The sequence below is a fragment of the Myxocyprinus asiaticus genome, chromosome 32, assembly GCF_019703515.2.
Source record: "Myxocyprinus asiaticus isolate MX2 ecotype Aquarium Trade chromosome 32, UBuf_Myxa_2, whole genome shotgun sequence".
NCBI classification, from domain to species: domain Eukaryota; kingdom Metazoa; phylum Chordata; class Actinopteri; order Cypriniformes; family Catostomidae; genus Myxocyprinus; species Myxocyprinus asiaticus.
The window spans coordinates 6,401,721-6,414,306 of record NC_059375.1 but is presented as its reverse complement, the minus strand read 5'-3'; the positions used below and the strand labels follow the sequence as shown (position 1 = coordinate 6,414,306).

Below are 12,586 nucleotides of genomic sequence, written 5' to 3'. Positions count from 1 at the left end.
GAACAACAGAGTGCATCCTGCGAACGACCCATAAGAAACAAATCGCTCAGGGTCTGGTGGACCCTAATGATACAGGGTTTCACTGGTTTAGTTTTGCACATCCCTAACTTTAAGACTTAAAACCTGTAACAAAACAAGTGTTGCTCACTAAAAAATTTCACTACAAGACCTGTTTGCTTTGGATGGTAGAGCACATACTTACAATTTTTGTGTTTCATTAATTTGGATCTTCTTGGTGAATTTGGATTCTGTACAAAGAGAAAGAAACGTCAAACATTTTGTCTGAAGTGGTGTGGCTTGGTTAGCAGCTAGTATATGCATATAAACAAATGAAAAGCCACAGTAAAGGAAGGGAATATGGAATAGGAAATTGTATGCTACAGTCCAGCACTGATTGGTGAGCAAGCTTGTCTTGTGATGAACTGTTTGTGGCCAAAACATAATTGTTGGCATTAATTTTTACAAGCCAATTCTACAGCTAGATTGCCCCAGATTCTGCAGCTACAAATGCTGAGAGGTCATTTAAGAGCATGAAATAACATCTGTAACAGTAAATCAAACTTACCAAAGGTTCGGGTTGTTTCAAAGAATGTAAAAATACCTTATCTGACTTTTTCTTCTTGGCTGGAAAGCAAAATATTAACAAATGTTAAAAGACATTAAATTTAATCTTAAAATTTAAACACTGCTCTACAAAGATATTGCAATGAAAGGTCAATACATAATACCGTTAGTCCCACCTTTCTTTTCTGCCCCATAAGACCAGTCATTGTCGTTGACATCATCATTGTCCTCTTGATCACTCTCTGATTTGTTTGTGTTGTTGCCGCTGGCAATTCTGAAGAACAGGAAGCAGATAAACATTGTTAATCGTACTGCAATTTATATCTGAATTATGGATGTAGCTGGTAAACCAATCAACCAGTATTAATTTGCTCAACTAATATTAATGATTAAAAATTACTACAGTTGTTTTAGAAGAAACAACTAAAGAGAGGTAATTTGATGGGTTTATCACACGTAAACCACCGTCTTCCTCTCAGTCTGTAAGATTGGGAAATATGAAGCGTGCAGCTAAAAAGTGCACTGTGTGGGACCATTTCATCCGTGAAGACGACATGTTCTGATGCACATTATGCAATATGTCTTTATAGTTTAGTAGTAGCACAAGCACAATGCAGCACCATATACTGTGTGTGTGTATGCATATATATATAAAAAAAAACATCAGCAATCCTCTGCATCTAAGCACATATGTTTACAGCCCTGCATATCATCCATGTGGCAAGGATGCGCAGCGGGACGTCAGTGCCTTCGAAGAAGGTATTTTCAGCCGCCGGTCTTATTACTGTCAACCAGCTGTGTACCATACTGACCCCTGCCCATGTAAAAACGATTAGGATTGCCCAGCAGAGCAATTTGTTGGTAGGCCAAGAATGATTTTATTCTTCCATTGTTAAACTGGCAAAAGTAACGGCTCATAGATTAATAGATAAATTCTAAATGTGTCTGTTACGAAAAATAAGGGAATATACATTTCAATGAGGAAGGATTACATCAAGATGTAGATTGGAATGCAGGTTCGGAATTTCATATGAATAAAATGCTCTACTCCTCCACCTCTACCACCCTTGCTTATAGGCTTATAATAGGAAAGCCTCTACAATTATCCCTAGTTCAGGATCTCGATCTTGGTGTGAATACTGTAGATCTTTCGTCACAATATACAGTTCAAATGTTAATCTAATAACAATAGCTTTATATGCACATCTGTTATGTAAACCTGTTTTGTTTCAGCCATTAAAAACCTGTTGACAAACCATGTTTAGCCTTTGTCATGCCTGTTTGGTCACTTGCTTGATTTATGACTTATCAGTTAACAGTTAATACTGGCAGTTATTAGTTTAATAGAATTTTCCAAAATTTGCCACCATAAACTGAAGATGCCTCACATTCAAGTAACATCTATATTAAATGTTCTTTTTTAAAAGGAAACTTTTTGGAGGAATTTAAGTTGGGACTGGAGAAAGTATTTGAACATTGAAGAAATACACATTTTACAACACTCCGCTGCGCTATAAAAACAGTGATCCGATTGGTTTATATAGGATCACAACCAGCCCTACATAGCAATGCTGGCTCAATCAATGGCATTAGTTTGGAGCAGGATTATCTGTTTGGCTGCCTATGGCAGCAGGGAAAGTGTTCAGGAAACCTGTTTGGAAACAATAATTATTTTTACATGCGAATTTGGTACCGCTAGTGAAGTTAATATTTAGTCATAATACCTGCGGTTGGCAATGCGACTGCTGTTGCGGCCCATACCAAGACATTTCTCCAGGTGAGGAGCAAAGCGAGATGCAGCAATGCTCCGACTGCAGTTAGGACACACACACTCTTTGTTTTTCCACTGGTTATATACTTGCCCAAAAATGTCTACTCCAGGCTGGTCCACAATTTCTACAAGAAACATTGGACAAGAGAGGTTTAGGTTGAATTTTCAGTTAAAAGGATTTAAATTTCAATCTGTTCCTCACACAAAGCCATTGAATGACTTCAGAAGACTTTAATGTAGTTTCATGTTGTTATTTTTCCTTTTTGGAGCTTGACAGTACAAATTACCATATACTTTCATTGTATGGAAAATAGTATTGTGAACATTCTGCGTATGAACTTTTCCTTTTTTGTTCCATGGAAGAATGAATGTCATATGGGCTTGGAATAAAATAAGGGTTAGTAAAATGATGAAAACATTTTAATTTGTGTGTGAACTATTCCTTTAGAATACGTGTCAGAATCCTCCCCAGATGCTTTAAACATTACATATGAGATAAAAAGCAGTTACTAACTCACTATTCACACCTGTCTACAATCTAAAGGTTTTTTTATTTACAAGGAGCAGTCCTTATTTTATTTTTTTGGACTGCAAAAATGACCGACCAATGAGATAAGTTATTTTAGGTGCCAACACACCAAAATACCGATTCGAGTTTATTAAAACTTCAAGTTGTAGATCATGGGATATTTCAGACCTTCATTTATTTATTGAAAATTAAGTTTAAAAGATAACACCATGTGAATGCAGTTAATAGTATACCTCTACACTGGTGACGACATGATTTCAAGTGAATGTACCGGCGCAAACTGACGTGACTGTCGGAGTGGATGATTCAGGGAGACCAGCAGATGAACACTGCTTGTTGTCATGTTGTACTTTAACACACCATCACTGTTTATGCAGTAAATGCAATGTTCATCTAAAGTGAAACACTCCATCCTTACAAGCAAGAAAGTAAAGGATGTGCATCTTTGCTTTTTATTGTGGGTTGCTGACAGGACATGACATGCAGCGTGCAAGCGGCAGTGCACCCTCTAGTGGCAGATGATTGTATAGGCAGTCTTTTCTCTATTATGGAATTTGTGCTGCAATTGATTAATCGACGATCGATCAGTTTAATCGATCAAATTATTATTTTAATACATTTCTAATTGGGTGGCTGCATCTCTTATCAGGCAACCCTGAGCATGTCAAATGATAGTGGCAATGAGTTAGGTCCCAATGCAAGATAACTGAAATATCCAAATAAACCAAATTATAAACATGATAAAAAAATTGCATGTAACTATAACATGTTATAAAACTAAAGCATGTTAGTTTACATGTGAAAATCACTACTAATTGAAAAATAACATCATCTGTGTGAGCTTTAAAGTAATGTCTTATGATTATTAATAATTAACATATACTGTAGGTGTGCGACAGCACAGCCAGACTGCTCCTGTCTGTACCTTTAACTCAGTGGTTCTCAACTGGTTTTGCTTCGGGACCCAGTTTTTACATTGGAAATCAAGTGGCAACCCACCATAGTAAAAACGTAGCCTGTATTTAATGTATCCTGGGTCGCATTTCCGTTTATGTTGCATAGTTTTGTTCATGGTTTTCAAGTACAAGGACATGCATCAAGTGACATTGTTTTTGTTGTTGACGTCAACAACAAAAGCGACAGGAAGTTTTCTCTCCCCCCTTTTAAAAAAAGAGCATATTTACTTTTATGTGTCCATTATTATCCCAATTTCAAACATAATTCAAACAGAACATACATATTACACAGGAGGAAATAGAATGTGAACAGATCTTTCGTCTGCAGTTCGTCTGTCAAATTCGTATCAGATTTTGTGAGAATACACTAAAAAAAAAAAAAAGGATTTTTGGTGCTTGTTCAATTTACTTAAAATGAACTAAAGCAACACAATTCTAGAACATTTTGTCACAACTTGATTTCATTGCATTCTATTTATAAAACGGAAGTTTACTTTATCCAGTTGAGTACGGACTACATGAATACTTTTTGTGGTGTTAATGTAGCATTGATGAAACTGGGCAGGGGATTTACATTTGTCAGCATGCTTTGCATGGGGCTCTATTGAGAGAGTAAATGTTAAAATTAAGTGTTATTTTATGTATCTATGTGCAAGATGAATATCAAGGGGGATACTTTTAAGGGTGCTTTCACACTGGCAGTTTAGTCCGAAACAGAGAACGGTTCACATGAAAAGTTGGTAATGTGAAAGCTGTCATGCGGACCAAGAAGCACACTGCGCTACTGAACCCGAGACTACCTGTAGGAGGTGGTCTGAGGGTGCTTTCACACTGGCAGTTTAGTCCAAAACAGAGAACGGTTCGGATGAAACATTGGTAACGTGAAAGCTGTCATGTGGACTGGGGAGCGCACCGTGGTACCGAACCTGAGACTACCTGTAGGAGGTGGTCTGAGTTCGGTTGCAATGAAACTGTAGCGTGATTCGCGTGAATGTGAAAGCAACTCGGACTCGGGTGCGCACTCGTTCAGGAAGTAAAGTAACCTGCGCATGCATTTTAGCCAATGATGACATCAATAGTTTCGACTAATAAATATGGGGTATAATAGGAGATGACAGTGGCGATAACTTCACCTTGGACATGAGCATGAGTAAGTGTGCGGTGCAAACAAAGATGCAAATGAATTCCTTGCAATCAGCTGTCTCCTCAAAAAACACAGTTTGAGAGCAGCAGCAAGCCGCCTTCCCCTGGACATCTGATGAGTTACGCCATGAAGCGAACATATACGCAGTTGTCATTCACTTTGCTGTGCATAATGGGACCAAACTAACAAAAAAGTATGAGTCGCGTTGTGTTCTCCATGTGTGTTTGTGATGACATAAGATGAATGCAAATGGACCAGGGTTCGATAGAATCAAGTGAGTGTGAAACCAGACCAACACTGCAGGGGGGCACCGGGAACAATTGCACTCGGAATTGGAACGCAGCAAATGTGCCAAGTGTGAAAGCCCCCTGAATTTGGTTGCACTGGGACTGTGGCGCAGTTCGCATGAGTGAGAAAGCAACCTATACTCGGGTCCGCTCTTGTTCAGGAAGTTAAATGACTTGTGCATGCGTTTTTGCCGATTTAAGCATGATGACATCATCAGTTGCACAAAACAGACACACACAGGTGCATCATGAGTGGCAGGGAAACACTGCAGGACACAGAAAAGGTAAGGTGCCTTCTATATATGTGAGTGAGTGAGCGTGCAACCAGCTGTGTCCTCAAAAAAGATTGTTTGTGAGCATCAGATATTAGGGGAGTAAATTGGACGTTTCATCTCGATATGATCTTGAATCGATTCTCTTGGCCTGCGATCTGATATTTGCCGATACTTCAAAATCTGCCTCGATACGATTCGATTCAGGTGTCTGCGATCGATATTCCGATATTATGTGCCTATTTTACACAATTACATTTTTGTTTGTCCTCAAATGCAACCAAAATTTAATTAATTTTATTCAGCTCTCTGTATACACACTGGGACATCCACAACAAAATAAGGTACTTCAGATGTTGAAAAAAATTATACAGATAAAGAACATAAAAAATAAAATAAATCACACACAAGTGATCATCACTCATTTGATGACAGTTCATTTTTCAGTTTAGTCCAATTAAAAATACATACCCATGACTTGTTTCCAACTATCCGTGCTATCCGTGGTTTTCTTGGCTACAACTTCCACAGTTGTAATGAAAAATTCTGTTACAGTTAACTGGGATAAATGTTAGTAAGGGCGTTGATGTGTAGATGTGTAAAGTCTTATAACTGATGCTGGAGCAGAGCAGGTGTTTCTCTTTCCCTCGTTAGTGCTGTTCAGAATGTCGGTGTTGTCAAGATGTTTCACATGACGGTTGAACTTCTCCATGGTACTTTAAAATAGCAAATTCTCATGTAAAATTCAAATGGGTCGCATGAGCAACGATACTGTTGGAGGCCCGAATTAATTGTGCATGTGAGCCGCTCTGCATTTGTCACAAGAGCTCACATTTTAGGGAGTGCCTGGTTGATGCGCTTGCATGGATCCTATCAATGGAGCTTGCATTTCGCGTGAAGCCTGGTTGACGCGTGCGCACGAAGCACGGATAGCGGAGCACAATTTGGCTTCAAAGATCCCGCGCACATCCGTGTCCCACGTGAAGAGCATATTTAGCGCTCATGAAGTCAAATGAATGTAATAAGGTTGCTTCATCGCCTCACAGAAATGAGTACGGATGTGGCTGACATGAGAGTATTAAAATAAAGGTACATCTTCTAAAATGTCTATATCGATATTTACGCATTGTTTCGATAACACTGGATCGTTGGTCATTGGATCGATGCATCGATCCAGATCGATGGATCGTTACACCCCTATTAGATATAGTCTCCTTCCCCTGGACATGTACAACTGCTGAATTACAGCATACGAAGCACAGTGTCGTTCACTCTGGTGTGCATAATGACACAAAATTAATAACAAACACACAAATTTTGCGACCCGCGTTGTGCTTTCCATCATGTGCACGTTTGTGATGACGCAAGTTGATGACGTAAAAACACCAGGGTTCGATAGAATCATACATCAGTTTGAATCCAGACCAACACTGCGGGGGGCGCCGGGAACAATCGCGCTCGGATTCGAACCGCAACAAACGTGCCCAGTGTGAAAACACCCTTAGTGTTTAATGTTTTTGGTATATTGAGATAGGGCTGGGCGATATGGCAAAACATATTATCACGATATTCTTTTTCATATCATTTGATATCAATATTTAATCACAATATACATTAACATTTGCAAATTTTTTGGAATTTCCAAGTTGGCAGAAGAAAAGGAGAGATTTAGAAAAGTTTCTGTTAATTGTCTTTAGACCTTAATTGTTTTAGTAATTTTCCACCTGTTGTCATCGACAGATACTTACATGAGCACTGGTGGAGTAAGTTGGAGATGGTAAATGTTTGAATTTGGTGAAGATTATATAAGATTTTTTGACCACATTATTTTAATTGCTTTTTTGTTTTGTTTGAGGTGCAATTTGAATTTAGAAATATCTTTGGTTTAAGTTTTTCATGTTTCAATAAATTAATTTAATTTTAAAATCAAAATCAATACTACAAAAATATTCACCTATCCCTCGTAAGTGGGGGCAGGGGGTTGATGATGTAATCGGACACTACAATATTTATACAAATATTGTGAAAATATTTTTTGCATATTGTCCAGCCCTACTAAACTACACTCTGTAGTGCTTCCAACCAGCATGTATTTAGCATACTAAAGCCCTATTCGGATGGCAATTGTTTCTCAGTGTGATGTCTGTAAATTTTCATGGCTCCTCTGTGATAAAACACATGCGTTCGGACGACAATTAAATTACAGGTGACCAGCGAGACTTTTTGTCGATCACATGATTGCAGTTGTGCTTGTTATATGGAAAATTCATCAATCCATAAGCTGTGTCCTCTGTATTTGCGTTTAAAATGTTTGGAATTACGCTAAAGTGAAAAAAAAAAGTATGAGGGAACAACGCTGCAAAGTGCTGCGGACATTACAGTGTACATTTTCACATATGGAGCAAGCCAAAATTCTTGCGAAGAGCAAATAAACAAATCAAGAATCTGTAGGGACAAGACTGTTTATCAGCGCAGCCAAATAAATCGGTCAATGGGGATATCAAGACTGCAACTCTAAACGGATAAACAGATAAAATGACTATTTTCAAAGCACTGACGAGCTGCTTAGAATACATTCTTTTACAGCATTTGTCCACCATTCACAACATTCAACCATGCACAATAAAATATTAGGATATTTTGGGCAGTGAAATGTTTTGTTTATAATTAAAATTATAAATAAAATAAATGTATTATTCGATGACAGAGTTTGTGTATGAAGCTAAACGTCATGTTATGAGATTCATTTAGTTGGTTATGACATTTTTATTTTAAAAGTTTATTTTGTGGAACTGGAAGGGAATATTAAAAGCGCTGAATGTCATCTAATGGCCTCAGAGAATTGACTCGATTGAAATACAGATATAATACTATTTTGTCACGGAAGGTGGTGTTTTGGCTATTCAGGGCAAGACAGTCATACTTTGAGTCAGGGGACAAAGCAGGAAAACATCTGGCTAGATATATAAAACAGAGGGAGTATTTTTCTTCCATTCCCTCAGTGAAATCTGCTAGTGGTGAAATATTTACCTCGGCCACTGATATTCATAATGCTTTTAAAGAATTCTATCTTGATCTTTATAGTTCCACATTTTCGTCTACTGAAGAGGATATTAGAAACTTTGTGGAACCATTAGAATTTCCTGAACTGTCGGCTGAACAAAAAGATTCTTGATTCTGAGATAACCCTGGAGGAGCTTGGTGAGGTAATTAAGGCCTTGCCCGGGGCCAGATGGCTTTGCCTGGATAGGAACACCCGGCAGGGTTGCCCTCTTTCCCCCTTATTGTTCTGTCTTGCCCTGGAACCATTAGCAGCCGCGATAAGGATGTCGATTTTCCAGGGGTGGTGGTGGGAGGTGTGGAGCATAAGCTTTTGCTTTACGCAGATGATATTTTATTATTCGTCTCTGACCCCACTTGATCTATGCCTTGCCTCCACAGGATTATTAATTCCTTTTCTTAGTTCTCAGGATACACAGTTAATTGGTCTAAATCAGAAGCTTTGGCTCTGACAGTGTACTGCTCGGTAAAAGGCTTTTCAGCCGGGCGCCTTCCAGTGGCCCAAACAGGGCATCAAGTATTTGGGTATTTTATTCCCAGCAAATGTGTGTGATTTATTTAGAGTTAATTTTGAGCCTTTAATAAAAGGTTTGAGCGATATGGGCAGGTGGGCTTCAAATACATTTATCTATGATTGGGAAGGTTAATGTTATTAAAATTAATTGTATTCCAAAATTCAACTACCTGCTACAATCTCTCCCTATAGATGTCACCCTCTCTTATTTCAAGCAATTTGATAGCATCGCGAAGTCCTTCATTTGGAATGGTAAACGTCCCAGATTACATTTCAGTAAGTTGCATAGGCCAAATGACAAAGGTGGGCTAGGCCTACCCAAGATTTTGTTTTATTATTATGCATTCAGTCTCAGACATTTGGCTCATTGGTCGCTTCCACCTGAGAGCCCCTCCCTGGTTTTGTATTGAACAGGAAGTTCTTGCCCCTATTTTGCCATTGCAAAGCCTTTCTATCAAACCAACCGGAGAAGTTAAGTTACACCCCGTTATCTTGCATTTGCACTCGGTATGGACAAGTGTCCAGAGTGTTTAATTCAGACATTTATTTAAATGTAGCCTTGAGCATATGGCTGAGCTCAAAATTATGTATTAATAAGTACCCTTTCTGCCGGACAGAATGGATTGAGAGGGAGGTTAATACACTCGGTGACCTATATGAGAGTGGAGTGTTGAGATTCTTTGAAAATATGGTTCAACATTTTGGGATTCCCAGGTCTCAATTCTTTAGGTATTTACAGTTGCACCACCTGATTTATACTATTTTTGGGAGTAGCATACATCCCACTAAAGCGGCAGATACTCTGGGAGTGGTGATTACTGCTTTTGGAAAAGGTCATAAGGCATCAGTGTATTACTCCCTGCTAATTCAGAGTCTGGGGGATGGAGCTTCGGCTTCTCTTAAGAGATTATGGGAGAAAGATCTAAACTTGGTATTGGAGGAGGGAGTGTGGGCTAGGATTCTAAAAAACATCAAGTCTACATCTAGAGATGCAATGGTGGGACTTATGCAATTTAAGATTTTACATAGATTCTATTAGACCCCCTCTAGATTGTATAGGTTTGGTCTGAAAGACACACCCACCTGCTGGCGATGCCAATCAGAAGATGGGGACACAACCCATGTTTTTTGGTGGTGTGTTAAGATCCACGAATTTTGATTGAAGGTTCAGAGTTTTATGTGTGACGTATTGGGAACTCAAATTTCATTTTGCCCCAGATTCTGTATTTTAGGCGATGAGGCGGTCATTAATATAGGGGATAAATATATAAAAAATTAGGTTCTAGCAAGTGTTATGATTGGCAGACAGATAGTTCTTAGGGGATGGATGTCAGTTGGAGCGTCCTGATTTCAAGAGTGGTGCACAAAGATGGGGAGGGTGGCGACATTCGAGGAAATGTCATGTAGAATTTAATTTAAAAAATGGGGCAGCTACTTGGCCTTCTTGGAGGGCTCTCGGGGAAGGGCAGTGGAGAGAGAAATGTAGTTTTAAATGTGTGTGATTATTTATTTATTTACATATATATATATATACAGGTGCATCTCAATAAATTAGAAAGTCGTGGAAAAGTTCATTTATTTCAGTAATTCAACTCAAATTGTGAAACTCGTGTATTAAATAAATTCAATGCACACAGACTGAAGTAGTTTAAGTCTTTGGTTCTTTTAATTGTGATGATTTTGGCTCACATTTAACAAAAACCCACCAATTCACTCTCAAAAAATTAGAATACATCATAAGACCAATAAAAAAAAACATTTTTAGTGAATTGTTGGCCTTCTGGAAAGTATGTTCATTTACTGTATATGTACTCAATACTTGGTAGGGGCTCCTTTTGCTTTAATTACTGCCTCAATTTGGCATGGGATGGAGGTGATCAGTTTGTGGCACTGCTGAGGTGGTATGGAAGCCCAGGTTTCTTTGACAGTGGCCTTCAGCTAATCTGCATTTTTTGATTCTCTATGGGGTTCAGGTCTGGTGAGTTTGCTGGCCAGTCAAGCACACCTACACCATGGTCATTTAACCAACTTTTGGTGCTTTTGGCAGTGTGGGCAGGTGCCAAATCCTGCTGGAAAATGAAATCAGCATCTTTAAAAAGCTGGTCAGCAGAAGGAAGCATGAAGTGCTCCAAAATATCTTGGTAAACGGGTGCAGTGACTTTGGTTTTCAAAAAACACAATGGACCAACACCAGCAGATGACATTGCACCCCAAATCATCACAGACTGTGGAAACTTAACACTGGACTTCAAGCAACTTGGACTATGAACTTCTCCACCCTTCCTCCAGACTCTAGGACCTTGGTTTCCAAATGAAATACAAAACTTGCTCTCATCTGAAAAGAGGACTTTGGACCACTGGGCAACAGTCCAGTTCTTCTTCTCCTTAGCCCAGGTAAGACGCCTCTGACGTTGTCTGTGGTTCAGGAGTGGCTTAACAAGAGGAATACGACAACTGTAGCCAAATTCCTTGACATGTCTGTGTCTTGATGCCTTGACCCCAACCTCAGTCCATTCCTTGTGAAGTTCACACAAATTCTTGAATCAATTTTGCTTGACAATCATAAGGCTGCGGTTCTCTCGGTTGGTTGTGCATCTTTTTCTTCCACACTTTTTCCTTCCACTCAACTTTCTGTTAACATGCTTGGATACAGCACTCTGTGAACAGCCAGCTTCTTTGGCAATGAATGTTTGTGGCTTACCCTCCTTGTGAAGGGTGTCAATGATTGTCTTCTGGACAACTGTCAGATCAGCAGTCTTCCCCATGATTGTGTAGCCTAGTGAACCAAATTGAGAGACCATTTTGAAGGCTCAGGAAACCTTTGAAGGTGTTTTGATTTGATTAGCTGATTGGCATGTCACCATATTCTAATTTTTTGAGATAGTGAATTGGTGGGTTTTTGTTAAATGTGAGCCAAAATCATCACAATTAAAAGAACCAAAGACTTAAACTACTTCAGTCTGTGTGCATTGAATTTATTTAATACACGAGTTTCACAATTTGAGTTGAATTACTGAAATAAATGAACTTTTCCACGACATTCTAATTTATTGAGATGCACCTGTATATATCTATATATCAATATATATATCAGTTGTGCTCAAAAGTTTGCATACCCTGGCAGAAATTGTGAACTTTATAAAGATGCAAAAGGATATAAAAATGTATCCAAAGCCTTGAACATGCCAGTCAGTACTGTTCAATCACTTATTAAGAAGTGGAAAATTCGGGGATCTCTTGATACCAAGCCAAGGTCAGGTAGACCAAGAAAGATTTCAGCCACAACTGCCAGAAGAATTGTTTGGGATACAAAGAAAAACCCACAGGTAACCTCAGGAGAAATACAATCTGCTCTGGAAAAAGACGGTGTGGTTGTTTCAAGTAGCACAATAAGATGATACTTGAACAAAAATGAGCTGCGTGGTCGAGTTGCCAGAAAGAAGCCTTTACTGCGCCAATGCCACAAAAAAGACCTTGATATGCCTCACA

At 38.8% G+C, this 12,586-nt stretch overlaps 1 protein-coding gene across 9 annotated transcripts in view; it reads right to left on the bottom strand.

Moving 5' to 3' along the window:
* The window catches only part of LOC127422924 (ataxin-7-like protein 3), a 57,381-nt gene that overhangs the window by 20,523 nt on the left and 24,272 nt on the right, over positions 1–12,586 (bottom strand). For 4 of the 9 annotated variants that reach the window (XM_051666782.1, XM_051666780.1, XM_051666784.1 and 1 more), the window contains exons 4-7: positions 2,289–2,460; positions 741–838; positions 566–624; positions 203–248 (exon numbers count right to left, since the gene is read on the bottom strand). In XM_051666782.1, the coding sequence (XP_051522742.1) occupies positions 203–248; positions 566–624; positions 741–838; positions 2,289–2,460 (375 nt within the window). Of the gene's footprint in view, positions 1–202; positions 625–740; positions 839–2,288; positions 2,461–12,586 lie in introns of all 9 variants that reach the window. The other 5 variants (XM_051666783.1, XM_051666781.1, XM_051666787.1 and 2 more) reach the window with 2 other exon arrangements.